The following is a 15,707-nucleotide window of genomic DNA, read 5'->3' on the forward strand; positions in this document are numbered from 1 at the left end:
TGGTGTGATCATGAACTTTGTTCTTAGACTAGAGGAATTCAAGGGACAGGATTGCATCTACGTTGTTGTCGACAGGCTCACCTCCCTCTGGTTTGTCACCTCGCGAAGTCGCTCAGTTGTCCTGAACTCATGTTTAGAGGCTCCACGGATTCCCGACAGTATTATTACTTATAGGAATTCGACATTTAGCTGTGCGTCCTGGCATGCCGTAAAAAGGTCACTCAAACATGGGCCATGATATGACCACTGCGATCCACCCTGACGCGGGTAGACAGAAAGAGCTCACCAACCGCACTGGTCTGATGTAGATGGACTCCATACCGACAGAAATTCAATTACTTGGCTTGATTTTGTTCTCATTACTGAATGGTTTTGTGATGCAACAATATGCTTCCCTATGCGTTGCTATTTAGTAGCCCCGGCCCAAGCTAAGGAGTTACTCTCCGATCCGGGCTTACTGCTGGTGGCTGGTGGTTTGTAGTCAGCAGTCACGCTTAGTAACGGAGGGATATATATACGAGAAGAATAGGAGGGTACACAATGAATCTCGCCCAAGGTTCGATAAACAGCTACCGCGTTTGGCTGTGTCTTTGGAGAGGGGAAATTTGGTCGTGGTTGATCCGCAGGCTTAACGTGGTGCACCATGAGTTGACCGAAAGAAGAAGTTTGTGGTCAGGCAACGTGCTTATGAATCAATGCTCCCCCATCGACTGAGCTCGAACTTGGATGCGCCACAAAGTATCTTTCCCTAAAATGATTGAGAGCTTTCCAAAAATGCGTGGATTTTGCCGCGCAAGCAAATGAGCCGTATGGAGGCGAAGGACGCACAGAGACACGTGGAAGTGCTGAATTCTGGGACCCTCGGGTGCCCAGGACGTTCATCGAGCTCGTTGGTTGAAGAAGTAGCAGTTGCAGACCTCATTGCTGGCGGGAGAATTGGGGGCTGAGTTTGGCTACCAACGCTAGCCGCAATGGATAGTATTATTCATGCTCCATGATGTTTTTCCGTTTCCAGCGCATGTTTTGACCAAATTAGTTAGCGTCATGCATGTGTATGCTTGAAAACTTCTCAGTAGTTTTTTGTTAAGGTGTTCGCTCCGCTCGAAATCATGGGCAGGCACTCTCAGGTATGTCATCCCTACTGTGTTCCTCAAGCTTTTTTTGAGGATTTGGAGTAGACTTTGCTGCGTATACCGACTGCATTTGCAAGCTTAAGTTGCTCTATGAGGCACGGAGGCTTTACTGAACAGGTGTGGATTTTGACTTTGTCTTTCGCTTTCTCGCAGCAGGAGGGACATACATTTCAGCACTCCGACGACATTGAGCCATAGCGACACCGTTATTGGGTTGGTTTGGTCCCTCCTAGTGTGTATGCATTTCTCTTAGCATTAGGGGAAGAAGATGGAGCGGACTATGCCTCACTCAGGTTAAAGGCATCCTGGCTAAACCACTTATATAATAATTATCAACGAGTTGGCTAACTGGCTTGTCTGTCCGTATAGCTTATCTATTGTACACGGGTGTAGACTCGATACAACTAAATGCAATTTTAAAATAAGAGTGCAGAATGCCACATGCAGCTAGCTGTGCTTGCTCGGAGCGCTTGCATCAGCACCACGATTGTAGCCATCCCTCTTCCGTCATGTCAAAACTGAGGGTTGCGGGCAGGAAGTGGAACGAAATCTTTTGAAACACTCAATAGCTCTTTTTAAAGTTTGTATTGAGTATGGAATCAAGTGTTTTTCCAAGTAGATCTTCGAAAGGGTGGTACGATCAGCCCTACCTACCATGAGTAACCGCACGGAATCGCGGAAGTAAGACCAAAGGGCTGCCATACACAGTTAGGACAGGAGCTCAGGGCTCTCCTTACTCGTTTTGTCTCTAGAGGAAAAGAATGAGGCTGTATAGTGGAATTTGTAAGTGGTAGGAAGAGGCTCTAACGCACAACAGCTCTTTGGTGACAACACAGAGAAGTCGCTCCTCGCAACCTAAACCAGCAATCTATGAAGCACAAAGACTAGGCAGCTATAAAACTAAGGTCCATTAGACTAAAAAGCAAGCCACTGTATGCAGAGCCGGTGAAAAGTTGTTCTGCGGCACGCAGACACTGAACCCCTGCTCATAGCTCGTAAGCGTAACAACAACCCCTCCAATGTACACACATGGGAATTCTTCTTATATAACTCCTTGTGTCCGATAATTATCGGACACACATCAAACCAAAGAGACAAAATCTGCCAGACGATGCTTATCGAAAAGAATATCGACATGTGCTCGGCTTATAGGGGCAGTTTGATGCAGTCGGGTCTATGTCTGCGGTGTCTGCTACGACCGCGTGACGGATGGCGGGGGTGGGGGGCTGCGCGTAGAAGCATCTCAGCATATTTGTTTCTTCAAATGGCAATGTTTGTTGCCGCACACCTCTTTTTAAGCACGGTCCCGGGGCGGCGCTGTAGCAGCAGCAAACCGAATAAGAGAGCACAAAAAGAGAGCGCTACGTGGGCGTTGTGTTACCTTCACTCAAACTCTCCCCCGCGTGCATCGAACTGCAGGGTTTTAACTCTCATGATTGCCGGTAGTAGATACACTAAGAGTAGAAACATTCGACTTGTAGTACCCTGCCATTTCCCCTTGACTGGTTATCACCCCTTTGTCCAAGAGTCCTTCAAACGCCATAACCCCTCTCCCTCGCTTTCACCACTCAAGCTTCAGCAGGGCAGCAGAGCAGAAGGCACGGCTGTCGTCCCTCTCGCTTAGAAGATCTTCACTACTCAGGCACTCCAGAGTGGCCACCTCTACAGCACCTCGCCTCTTAACCTCTACGTCCCCTGCAGCCTGGAGCCTCTTCTTCCAGCGCGCGGGCCTCTTCACTTCCTCACCTCCAATCCGAACTCAGTAATCCACTGCAGCAACCCTTCCTATATCCCCGTACACCCTTGGACGAATCCTGTCTGCTCGGGTTGTTTTGGTGCTTTGAGCGGAGGCTAAACCACAAAAAGATCTCTTCTACATGTGCAGAAGCAAGACAGGGTGTGCATGGCCGCATCAGGGGCCCTGCAGGGCAGCTTGACGCGGCAACGCCACAACTCGTTGCTTGCCTCTGCCCTTGGGGTGAAGCTCAGACGGCTCTCCATTGTTGTTGCTGAGTTTGCATGAAGCACGGCAGTGGGAATCCCTTTGGGCTTGCCTCCTTGCTCTCTCTCCCTCTCTGGAGTATTTTTTGCATACCTCTCGGCTCGCTGCTCCTCAAGATCCACGATGGACGGGCAGTGGAATGAGGGCCCCCAGGCGGCTCAGCTCCCACCAGAAAAGTGCTCCCCGATGTTATCTGCAGCTTTTGCAGCTGCAGCGGCCACTTTGCACAGCCAGCAGAGAGAAAGGGCTTCCACTTCTCCTGGCCCTGACGTTCTTCCACCCCCAGAAGCCGAAGCAAGCCCAGCAGCAGCAGCAACAACTGGTGCTGAAGAGGCCGCCCCGCCTCCCGCTTCGGCACGCCGCACGCGTCTCACAGAAGGCAACAGCCTGCAGTGGCAGCAAGCAAGAATCTTTTCTTCATCAGGAGAAGAAGCGAACTCGGGAAGCTCTATGGCTGCCTCAGGTCCCTCTGCCCCCCCTTCTGTTTCTGCCGAAGTTGCGTCTGGCGGAATCCAAGAGACACCTTCAGAGAGCGAGCTTTCACCCAGTGGCCTTGAGGCAGCAAAAGTAGAGACAAGACAGACAACGCCATCAGCAGAAGGCGTGCCGACAGCTGTCATGTCTCCCTGTCGAGACTCAGCGGCAGCGTTGTTGGGTGGCTCCCATCGGCGGGTAGCCGCTCCCAGTCCTTCGTCGGACTCGCGAGGCAAGGAGGGGCCTCCCTTTTTGAACAGCAGCAGCAACAGCAACAACAGCAATTTTTTTGCCCCTGAGGCGGCCGGTTTGGAGCTGTCTTCTGCGATCGCGCGCGAGCTGACGTGCCCCATTTGTCTGGATCTCTTCAAGCTGCCAGTCACTGTAATGTGCGGCCACTCCTTCTGCCGATACTGCATTGGTCATAAAAAGCTCTCCCGCAAGGCCTGTCCACTTTGCCGCCAAGACATCGGCTGCTCCTTCGCAGTTAACACCGTCCTATGCAACTTGCTGGCCTCCTTCACCGCACGCTTCCAGCACCAGCAGCAACGCGGATTTTCGGCATCCCCCCGAAGTAGCAGCTCCTTGCTGCCCCTGCCAGTCCACTGCGCTGTCGACGAGACTTGGTGGGCAGAGCACTGCGTTAAAGCCCGCGTCGCTGCACCCCTCGCCCTCAGGCTGCTCTTGCCAGACGTTGCAGAGGAGAGTGAGCTGCTGCTCGACGACCTAGTCGCCTGCGTTCTGGATGCCTTTGACAGGAAGCGCCTTTGGACCGAACAACGATGGTCAGTCCTTGCATGCGATCCCGCATCTGCAGGCCTCCATGCAGCGCTTGCTCTGTATATAGCCTCCTACCTCCTACCTACACCCTCTAAGCGAACGCGCATGCCTGTCGTGTTATCGCCGTGCTGTCTTCCTTTTAACGGTTCGGAGACTCGGGCAGTGGTGCTCTCTTTCTCAGGTGCTTCACGCTGCGGGATGCGGAAACGTTCTCTCGGATGGTGGGATACGACCACAACAACAAAGGTGTGTTGGCACGCCGTGTACCCTTGCAAAGACAGGCCTTGCAACCTTCCCTTTGCACTTCCGGACTCAGGGGAGTGGTGTGCAGGCGCAGCCACGCAGACGCGGGGGGAGGGCAGAAGGGGAGCTCTTTTCATACGAACGAAAAGTTCCCTCTAAAAGGCGTATCGGAGAAAAGGCCCCCTCCAGCCAGTGTTGTCTTTCGCGAGATATTAATATACATATATCTATGTGCATACATCTCTTCTCTCTATCAGTTTTCGCGCGACGCCGTCACCCGTTGTTTGTCCTGCGGCTTGAGCATCTCCTTTTTTGGGGGAGATTCTTGGATTCGTTCGCACAATTTTTCGCCTTGCGCTGGTGTTCTCTGTGCATGGGCATGCAGAAGCCACTCGCGAGCGCCTGCATCGTTGGGTAGAGTCGTATGTCTCTGCCCTCCCTTCTGTATGCTGCCGGAGAGAACTCGGGGAGGCCTCCGCCAGCAGCCTCCGCTTCGTTGTGCGCATCATCGGAGATCGCGTGCATCGCATTGAAGGGCAGGTCTTTGACTCTCGCGTCATTCAGGCAAGTCTCGTTTGGCGAAATACCGCCTCCTTTCGCTTTTTCCAGGATTATCCCCATTTTGTTCGCCATGCTCTGCGCGTCGTGCGAATTCGTTGAGCGGCAAAGCCTTGCCATGCTGGGATAGTGCCTGCATTCATGTGTGACATCCTGCTTCGAGGCGCGCGCTGGAGAACAACCGAAAATTCGAATGTTTCGGGAGGGTTGGAAATATGCGGGGGCATGGGGCTTCACCAGGTTTTTCAGCAGGCCGACCAAGGGGGGGGTAGCAGGCACGTATTGCGCTGTTTTCATTCCAGGGTTTGAAATGCATAGTAGGCAGTCTGCGTTGCTGTGTGCGTTGTGTATGGTCTCAGCAGAGTCTGCCTTGGGATCTAGGGAGACACCAGCACTCGCTTCTTCATGTTCCCCATTCCTCCGTCTCCCTTTCGCATCTGCTCTTCTTCCGGGAGAAGCGAGATAGCTCCCTCCGCATCGTCGATCTTGGATCCACCATAGGCACCATGGCCAAGTGCGTGTTCTTTCTCTCTCCCTCTCTCGTTAGCATGGCGAGTTCGCCCCTCCGGTAGCTCCGGAGGTTGCGATCATGCTTCGCTAGGACCCGTGACAAGAGCTTCCCATGCAGCATTGTGCACCCCGTTTGCGACCTTTTTGCATGGTGCGTGTGTAGGGTCTGCGGCGTGCGGGCTCTGCAATCGGGAGACCTCATTCACATTGGTGACAGAGTAGAATTGTCCGTTGAAATCTTTCCAGCGCCTCCCACTCACCGCCATAGGAAGCAGGGGGCGGAGGCGGACAGCGAGCGGCCCGCGTCTTCGGCGGGAGGCAGCAGCAGCGGCAGCAGTCCTGGCGGGCTTTCAAATGCAGCAGTTCATGAGTGCCCCTACTTGCTTTGCCAGTGGAATAAGGCTCGTAACCAGGTGGAGGGGTCTGTGCTGTTGCCTCACCCCGATGCGGCCCTGTTCCAGCAGGCCTCTGTCTTCTCTCCGCATGAGGAAGAAGAGGTTTTTCCCGATCTGCAAGGGGAAGGCGAGAATCACTGGGCTTCTCGGACCCCCTACACAGAAGAAGAGCAGGAAATGGCATTCGAAGGGGCAGGGAGGTGGCCTCCAGGCCTGAGCTGCGGTGTATGGCGAGGACGCGAGGTGGAGTCCTCTGCAGAGGACGAAGCTGCTGCGGAAGGCAGCCTCCAGATCCGCAATCGAAGCGGAAATGGCGCTCCCGAAACACCGCAGCGAATGGACTGCAGTCTGCCCACACCAACGGGGGTGCCTACGGAGGACGACAGCGGCGGCCTTCAGACTCCCAAGCAGCCATCGGAGGCGGATTCAGAGATGTTGGAACCTGTAGACTCGTTCCTCAGACTCAAGATACTTGCCAATGGGAGAAACGAAGAAAGAGAAATTTGGGTGGATCCTCGGGGAGTTGTCCTTGGCAGAGGGCCCCATGGCTCCACGGCAAGTTTGAGAAAGGTGTGTTATCGCGACTTTTCTGCCATTTGCCCTCATCGCGTCCCTCTGCTTTCTCTTGCATGCGGCTCCCCATCGCGGCCGTAGGGGGTAGGGTTGCTGTGCGTGTGCCGGGGCAGGATCGTCCTCTCTGCCTGCAGTGCAGAGTATGCGTTGCTCTCATACTGTAGGAGTAAGCTGAGATACAACATGGGAGAAAGAGTCTGCCAAAGGTTTCGTGGGTTTCTGCAGATCTCGGTAACTACAAGCAATGGATATGTCAGCCGTCAGCACTGCTTGGTGTACTACGACGGCCGGGAGCCTGCGCAGCGGCGCTGGATGCTTAAGGACATGAGCACCTTGGGCACCTTTATTCGCCTCAAGCCCATGGAACCCTATCCTTGCTCGATCCAGCCCCGCAGTGTGTTTAAGGTTGGACAGTGCAAGCTAGAGCTGTCCCCGTGGTCGCCGTTACCCCAGCAGCAGCAGCAACAACAGCAGCAGAGCCGCTCTGCCCCTGTGGATGTGCCCTTGCAACGCCTTCCAGACCTCCAGAGGCACCCCTTCGCCTCTCCTGTCAATGTTTTCCCCTCCCACGAGCACTTTTATGACTTGATCAGAGATGCGGAGAGGCAATCCGAGACGCAAATCCCTTATGCACCGCTGGGTTCCCAAAACAGGAGCTCCGACGCCGAAGAGCGCCCCCCCCCCGAGCACCTCCATATCAATCAGCAGCTCCCGCGGCTGCATACGAGCTTCCCTGTTTTCCTCCCGTGGAATAGGACAGTTATTCAAGAGGCGCAGCATTTACCGAACGCCGTATCTTCCGTTCAAGGTTTGCACACCCGTGCCAGTTCACGCTCTAAAGCCTAACGAGGTCACTATGACTGCAGGGACAGGCCCACTGCGTGGTGCTGCTAGGGCGAATGCCCGCCACTTTTTTTTTTAATTTCGCGTATAGCCTCGTGTGTGAGTGCCTCCGAATTTTTGAGGCTTTTTTTGGCTCGTCTGCTGTCCTCAGATTTGATGCGCCGACAAATCTTTCGGGCCGATATGGAGCCGCTACGCCACCCTACTGCCTTCGACGCTCTAGGAGTGTCTGGCCAGCCGGAGATTATGGAGCTGGACAGACCTCTGAGCCCCAACGGAGCAGCGGAATCTCAGACGCTTACGTGGCCTGGAATCATGCCTCAGGAAGCACTGAACGAGCACAACGCTGCCCTTCCTGCAGCAATAGAACACTTGGGGGCACCGGGGCCTGAGGGGCCCCTGGACTTTTCCCGTATGCCGCTGCATGCCTTCACTTCGGTGACAGTGCCCCTCTCCGGGGGTCCCCCCAATCAGCCGACCCCCGCCGCTCACGTTACGAGCCACGACGGCGTTTTCAGGACTTGGAGGCATCTGCACGGCAGAGGACGACGCCCCCCAAGAGGCAACAGGGCACTCCTGGCCACCGAATCTGGAATGAACATGATGGAGCATTTGGTGTGGACGCTCTCGAGTTACCAGATGCCACAGCAGACAAATCCCAATTTCGCTCCGCTGACCCCTTCACATCAGACCGCGGCCGCGAACCCCGCAGCCCAGCGGCAGAGACAGCGCAGACGCAGGGCTCCGCAGGACGGAGCTGGGCACGCAAGAGACTCCCGCAGTCTTCCCGACAATCCAGTGGAGTCCCCTTCAGGCAGTTCCCCGATTCGCGAGTGCCTCTACCCCGCAAGGACTCAGAGTACAGGTACTGCGGGAGAGCGGAACCGTGCGAGCTCGGGAGCCTCTCCCGATGCCAGGGCTTCTCACCACGGCAGCGGCCGCTTCGCAGGTCACGTGGGGTCCCCTGTGGGCGTTGAACAGAGAGCCCCTGCAGTTGTAGAGCGCCCACTGGTCCAGCGTGAGCCTTCGGATCTCCAGTGGCGGCAGCAGGCCATTAGAAGCCTGGCGCACGAAAGATACGAGGGCCTAGGGCACAGGAGTCTTCGCAGTGCGCACTACATGCAGCAGGAAGGCAGCTCTGGGTCTGCGGCACTTTGCGCCGAAAATCCCATGGCCTTCATGGCATTTCTGGAGGAGACGACGGTCAGCGCCCGAGAGGCAGGCACTCAGAGCCTGCCTCCAAGCCAAGCAAGACCCTAAAGTCTCAGCCTCTCACTTTTCGCTCCGTTTTGGCTGCTCCTTGTGCTCGGTTACTCATGTTAGACGAGCATTAATATGCAATGGTGGCTAAGTTGGCAGTAGCTAATGCGTTGGTATTGTTCTGTGCACCATTTTTTATGTTGCTTCCTCCGTACTAGTCCAGAGCGCTTGTGTTCACTTGTGGCTCGGACCAAAGCAACAAATTGCTGTACCATAATTCAAATGGTTTAATTGGCATATTCAAAATTCCGTATTGCTATATTCTTTTACTCTGGAGCTTATGGTTAGAGCCTGCTGGGAAGCCACTGCGGGAGAAAACCGCATATGGGAGTGCATCAATCAGAGGGCCGCCTATTTGTATCATGGCATGCTCTAAGACTCATAGCACCTCCGCATCTCTCTGCTTCGACCTGTGGGTCATGAAGTTTTTTGTCTCGAGAGCCCCGGTGCACTGAAAAAACCAGAATGCACTGGAGTGGGCTTAAATCCACAAAACAAGAATTCACACTTTCCACTCTCCTTAGCCAAAGTTGACTGATTCTTTTTTGTGGATCCTTAACGTGCACGGAGCCGGTGCCTCACATCGCGTTACGTATAATATCGCATGGATTCAGATGCGTAATTCATTTTTGACCACTAGCCGCTGGAATGTTGGCACTACCGTGCTGGAAATGAGGCTTCGCTGCGGCTGTGCAACCGCTCCGCCTCTCGGTGTATTTTTCTCAGTGTAGCTCTGATATGGTCTATCTCTCTTAGGAATCGTCCTGTTTTTCCTTCTTTCTCAACAAGCAAGGTGAGCTGCCGAAAACGGAGAAGCGGCTCCATCAAATTGAATTGCTGGTCAGTCGCCTGCTTCGCTTTCAGCCCAAGGGTAGCAGATACCCGAGCCCGAACCTGTCGCAACAGCCTCTCCGCATCTTCCTGCAAGCTGATGGGGCATTATACACATAAGGGCGATCGAATTTAAGCTGATCAATTGCGTGTACCCGTTTATTTGCATCCTGATCATATTGTTGTTTTTCATCTCCACATGTCTACTCTCCTTTTTTGCCGACTGAAACCGAGAGGTGTGAAACCTGGAAAATGGTAACGGAATATAACACGAGAAGACGTGAGGAGTTGATGAGTTCAACTGTTGTTAATTGCACAGTATGAGTACACGCGGAGGAAAGGCGATATGAATTACTCGGGAAAGCACACGGCCAAGCACAGTCGAAGAAGAGGAAGTGTGGCGGGAAGGAGCTGCATTACCTTAGCTTGTTTTTAGTTGCCTCCAAATCTGATTGCAGATACTGCAAGTGGGGCAGCACCGTTTCCACTTCAAAGGCAAGTTGCATTCCCTGAAATATGTCATTTTATGAAAAAGGTTCACGACCATAACCTTCGGCAAACGAAGATTAAAAGCATAATAGCAGTACCTCTGCCAGGGAATTTCGAGTTTGCTTATTGGAGTTGATTTTCCTTTGTGTAGGTGGTAACTCCCTATAGCCGTATTCCAGGATTTCTTTTTCAAGGCTCCTGAGTCGGTCGACAACCCGTCGTGCATTAACTTTCTATTTTAGGGATAGGACGGATAGCTGCGCCTTCTTTCTTGTCATGAAGTATCATCGCCGTTACCTGCAGCTCCTCCCCAACCTCCTAAAACATCGAACAGAGTGAATTTTATGTACAGCATATAATAGGACATGTAATGCGCTAGTACCTGACCCGTATATTTTGCTAATGCAGATAGTCGAATTGCTTCTCTCTCGCGCTCTTCTTCGGTCTGCGTTATTCCGTTTTTGGTCCGCCTGATTTTCTCTAACAGTGCACTACCGGCCGCCACAACACCATCATACACTTCTCTCCAGGCTGCAGCTAGCCCGTCTAGCGGGTTCGCCGCCTTTTTGGAAGCATCTGATCCCTTCAGTTGCTTTAATCCTTCTGAAATGGCAAACAGTTTTTCTGAATGGGGAATGAACTCATGAATAATGAACCGCTCGGCCACTCGGTGACCGCTTCCTCGGTGCTTTGTGGCCCAGTGCAAATCTATGAGCATTCCAAGCGGTCATTGAAAGAAAAGCGACATGACACTGCAGAATTTGGTTACCTGATGCAGCACGGCGAGCTGCTTGCAGCTCTTCGGACAGATTGAGGTCTGGATATGGAGAACAGTCACCCGCCTCTAAAGAAACCAAGTGTGCGACTTCTTCAGTGAGCTAAATAACTCTTGAATTCAAAGTTCAACAATGCCGATTCGAGCTATTGAACTACCTGAGAGACCGATTCGTGTACTTTTGCCGCACTTTCGCTCAACTGTCGCGAGTGTTCTTCTTCTGCTGCCCCATATTTTGCTGGCTTTCCAATGACTAGCACCACCTAACAAAAGCAAACAGGAAGCACGCACGATTGTTAAAGCGTCACTCTCATTCTGCCTATGCTGATCTTTGTCTCTTACACGCCTAATGATCGGCTTGAGACGTGCAGACCGCTTCTTCAATAGGTCTACGCTTTCAAGAAGGTCTTGCTCGTCTCCGGCAGCATTTAAGAGGCAAGGGGCTGCAGACTCGATCAGGTCGATTTGTGCAGCCAAACTGCTCAAGGGAATTATTGCTGGGTGACCCAAAAGCCTGTAAATGGCGGCGTCTTCCCCCGTGTGTGCTATGCGGTGCGCCCCTCCGAACGCAATGCCGCACTCTGCAGAAACCGCTGCTGCAAATAGTACTGAAGCCCTCATCCTGGCATCCTTTTACAATAAAACTAGCAGTTTTAGGGTGCCAGGAATTTAAGACCGCCGTTTATGGAGATTCGGCATCGTGCAAGTTGCGGCGAGTGTACGTTGTCCCCGGCGGTAAGGACACCCCAGAATAGCCACTGTGAGCCTTTGGCCATGAAACGACGCGAAGAATTATATGGATACATAGCGAGCAAAAGAGGTGGTCGCGCCAATGAAAGTTGGTCACTTATGTTCATCTCGTCTGCCTTCAGTCATCGGATATGAATGTAGGCAGAGGCAGGTGGTGAGTGCACACTGCTGTTATCGGAATGAATAATTGCTGTTGGCCGCACATTATCTAGGCAGTGCTGTGGTGAATGAGCAGACAAAGTGACAGATTTCGCAGGTTCGTCAGCAAACTGCAGCGGGGAGGTCTGGCAGACACTTCCTTCATTTAACAACGCTGCGGCCACTGTGTTCACTGTTGCAGCTTCCGCCGCAACAGGGTCACTTATCTGCTGCTCCAGAAGCTTTTGGCGCTGTGATAATGGCTCGACAGACTCGGCACTTGTGTCACCCAATTGACATTCAAGTTTTCCGATAGACTGACGCATGCCTTTCCGCTGCTCTTCATCAGGATCTCTAACAGGGATTGCCATCTGCTGTGTTTCTTCATTTATTGCTGTTGAGGGCGAATCCGCAGCAGGGATAAGAAAAGGGCGACATGTTGAATATGGATTGCACGCAGGGATTGTGCTGGAAGCAGCATAAGCTTGTGATAGATGCCAACTCGGCCATTCTGCGAATGAATACTGCTGAGAGCTAAAACCGTAGCACGCTGGCCACTGCTGTGCTGCATAGTACATATAATGGGGGGCTGGAAAGCAGTCGCTGCACATAATAGCATAAGGCATTAATAATCTGAATAGCGATGAAGAAAGGCCTGAACAGCCTATTTGCATGGAAGCCCTCAAATCAGATACGCTAGGTTCACGTACCGCTGAGTAATGGGCCAGTCGGCCCGCATTCTGGATCGTTTGGGCTCCGGCTTTCTAATCTCTACGAATCGATCCTGGAAGCAAACGTATTTGCGCACAGCAAGCCCCAGCTTTGCACTGTTACAAGAATATCTATACCACCCATGCTATCCGGGATGTGGGGCTATACACACACTCTGTACAATAAACTTAATGACGACAGCCCGCCGAGGCCCTTCATAGGACCGACACAAAAGAAATGTTTCAGGAAATACCGAATCCAGAGGCAAATATTGGTGAACAAGTAGAAAGATAAGCAAGGAAGGGGGCTACAGGATGGGAGACACGTCAAGTTGTTGCTGCTCTCTTATGAAAGGCCACGCTTACTCCAATCCGACAAGCACCTTGGCCGATGAGGGACTCAGCCACTCTCTTCTGCTTAAAAGTTACGAACCCGAAACAGCGAGATTGCCCTCCGCAGTCTGTTACGATCTGCACTGCCTCCACTTCCCCAAATCGGCCGAGCTCCCTATGTGTAAGCAGAGCAATTGAATGGGTGGGCGTGGACAGTTCAAACTGATATAGTACGCACTAGCGCTTTACAAGCCAGAACCAGAGAAAGCTCACGTGGCGAGTCCTTCTATTCCCAAAGAGGGTGGCAAGCCCCCAACGAAGACTTTTCTAGGGAAGTCTGTTGGGGTGCTGTCGTTCTCCCTTCTGATATCAATCCGTTTTCCTCTCAGATATTGAATAGTGTTAAATATGGCGCTCTCTGACGCGCCGCTATCCATTGTAACAAAGCCGAAGCCCTTCTTTCTGCCTGTAGCATAGTCTTTGGCTAGCCGTACACTACGGACTGTTCCATATCTAGAAAAGAGTTCATTTACCGCCTGCAGCAATGCAGAACAACGTGAAAGACATTTTGCGAATTGGCAATAAAGAAATTAGTAAAAGTGGTAACAGTGGTGTGATTTTAAAGGAGAAACAGAAGGTGCACAGCCTGTACTTGCAGTATTCGAGAAGTGTGTATTGTTCATTTGATTATTATTTTCCCCAACAGGACAATCCTGATGAATATGTGGCCATGCAAGGTAGCCCAGCTTAATATCCTACTGAAAAAAGAACAGCTGTTACGTCAGGAGAAAATTAGTTGCAGAATTTCAGCAGCAACCCACGTCCTCATCCACTTCCTGGGGGAGGCCACCAATGAAAAACCTGAATGGACGTGGCCCCTCTGTCCCAGGAAAGGATGCACCTAAAGTGCAGCCACAAGGCTCGCAGAGAATTTAGGCGTTTCAATAGCGTGTTAAGCATGAGGAAATGCACTTTGAACGCACAGTAGAAATGGAATCAACGTGTTTTGGCATATGCAGGAACAGCAAGCACAATCGGACTGATTCTTCCACCTTGTTGCTCACGACAAATTGGGTGCAGGAGCGGGAAGCAGATGAAGCAACCAGACTTGCAAACGCAATGTGGGTAAACCCTCCATTCCTACCTTGTGGTGCTGCCGTGACCTCTTCGATGCTTGCAGCTGAGAGGCTGCGGCCCTCAGTGTTATCATGGGTCGTCTTGTGGGAATCCATGGACCCACTTAATGCTTTCGGAGACACACAGAGAGCAAAGTGGATACTAACTTACTCTCGGAGGGTGACTGCAATTTCGCGATTTTGAAACGGGCGCCCGCACGGCTCGTGCTGGTCGTTTCCTGTCCAGTATGGCTGTACCAGAAACTCTTTTTTTTGCCGACGAGGAAGGCCTTTATCCCTTTCCACAGAAGCCGTTGGATTTTCGGAGCCAAAAAATTACCTCATACTGCAGGCGAGAGTTTCAGAGTGGGAGCCGGGCAGGTGGGTGCGCAGCCACTGAACGATCCTGTGGTTCCGCCCGGTGACGCACCAACTGCATAATCGGAATGAGCTCAGAAATATACAGCAGATCTTCATTCTAAGGTTGAAAGAAACCATGTAGACAGCTTATTACGCCTTTAATTTTAAAATAGAGAGAAAACGAGAACAACAAGGGTGGATGGGGGCTAGTCGTGCAGACAACGAAAAGGCCACAAGCTAAACGCGTTAAAGATGTATGGCAGACAGACTATTGTACTGGCCACTACATACAAAAGTGAGTATCCAATCGAAAAGGTAATTCAAGCTTATGTGTCCGCAAGCTAGAGAACAACCGCGCATCCCCCAAAGCAATCCAACAAAGCCCGGCCATCACGCAGCCTCGCCAGCAGTTCAATTTGCCCCTCGTGCTGACTCTGGAGTTGGAGCAGCACCTGACCCACCTGCTCCTTAAGTAACAACGTTGGCAGTGAATTAGTTTGGTGCTGGCGGGAAGATTGTTGATGCATTTATGACCTGTACTTCATTACAGGCTGCTGCTGCAGCTCTAAGCATTTCTAGTTGCAGAGTCCCCATTCCTTTTCGTGTAACTCCAGGAATGCCTCAAATAAGTTGAGAGGGCTCCCATTTCAAAGATTTGAGGATCGATCGCCGAAGTACCTGATGCGAGGACTTCGGTAGTCCTACAAAAGTACTTCTAAAAAGGCTAAGCAAACGTTGATGCAGCATGTGGGGTTCCCCCTCTGGTTTCGTTCAAGACAATCAATGATTGTGTGAGGTCACCAGGTGAGGAACATGCTTGTACAGGGCCACCGCTTACAATACAGAACTTCATATGATGTTTGTTGTAGCATGTATTCCATTCGCATCGCTCCTGGAGAAGGGGTACTTGTGGAACTTTACTAAGTAGAACTAGATCCTCGTAATCTACAAAGAATTTTTCGCAGAAAAAGGAGTTGAAGTCAGGTTAAGTACCACAACCGCTTCATTGGGCACAGGGAAGCTGGGCATACAGCTGACTTTTACCTAGGACCCCAACCGCCCTTTTTTGAACACCAGGCGTCTAACCTGAAACTCCAGTCTTGGGCTACATTTGTAAACTGGTCATGTCATCAACAGATTCGGGAACTTCGGCCATCACAAGGTTGAAGGCTAAGTGGCAGGTAGTATCAAAGTTCGGCGCTTGCCGCAGCTGCTAAAATATCAAAGCCTTCACGACGTGGATCGCCCTAGCCTTGACATCTATCATATACATCTGATGGGGTATTGAGCTTACACACACTTACACACAAGTTCATACCACAACCCTCCTGCAAAGGCGAACTGCCGAACGACAGTAGCGGGCACCGTTGAAGCCGCATAAGAGTATTTTGTTATGTCATCTAATAAAAGTGCACTGGCATCCCGAAAGATTGAC

At 51.9% G+C, this 15,707-nt stretch overlaps 3 protein-coding genes across 3 annotated transcripts; 1 reads left to right on the forward strand and 2 right to left on the reverse strand.

The window, feature by feature from the left end:
- Positions 1 to 800: 800 nt before the first annotated feature.
- Positions 801 to 8,771, forward strand: LOC34619920. Its single transcript, XM_026334350.1, has 8 exons — positions 801 to 927; positions 3,422 to 3,836; positions 3,873 to 4,448; positions 5,091 to 5,195; positions 5,879 to 6,002; positions 6,093 to 6,665; positions 6,894 to 7,476; positions 7,603 to 8,771. The coding sequence occupies exons 1-8, from the start codon at positions 801 to 803 to the stop codon at positions 8,769 to 8,771; spliced, it is 3,672 nt and encodes a 1,223-aa protein (XP_026190135.1).
- A 335-nt stretch (positions 8,772 to 9,106) lies between these two features.
- On the reverse strand, positions 9,107 to 11,487 carry LOC34619919. Its single transcript, XM_026334357.1, has 8 exons — positions 11,209 to 11,487; positions 11,025 to 11,108; positions 10,835 to 10,933; positions 10,474 to 10,779; positions 10,190 to 10,324; positions 10,023 to 10,111; positions 9,458 to 9,699; positions 9,107 to 9,222 (listed from the first exon to the last, which is right to left on the reverse strand). The coding sequence occupies exons 1-8, from the start codon at positions 11,485 to 11,487 to the stop codon at positions 9,107 to 9,109; spliced, it is 1,350 nt and encodes a 449-aa protein (XP_026190142.1).
- A 1,304-nt stretch (positions 11,488 to 12,791) lies between these two features.
- LOC113146579 (RNA-binding protein CP31B, chloroplastic-like) lies at positions 12,792 to 14,029 on the reverse strand. The gene is made up of 4 exons (XM_026334368.1): positions 13,942 to 14,029; positions 13,619 to 13,698; positions 13,071 to 13,333; positions 12,792 to 12,972 (listed from the first exon to the last, which is right to left on the reverse strand). The coding sequence occupies exons 1-4, from the start codon at positions 14,027 to 14,029 to the stop codon at positions 12,792 to 12,794; spliced, it is 612 nt and encodes a 203-aa protein (XP_026190153.1).
- Between the last annotated feature and the right edge of the window lie 1,678 nt (positions 14,030 to 15,707).

This window comes from Cyclospora cayetanensis, unplaced genomic scaffold (genome assembly GCF_002999335.1).
Source record: "Cyclospora cayetanensis isolate NF1_C8 unplaced genomic scaffold, CcayRef3 CcayRef3_contig_109, whole genome shotgun sequence".
Lineage (NCBI taxonomy): Eukaryota > Apicomplexa > Conoidasida > Eucoccidiorida > Eimeriidae > Cyclospora > Cyclospora cayetanensis.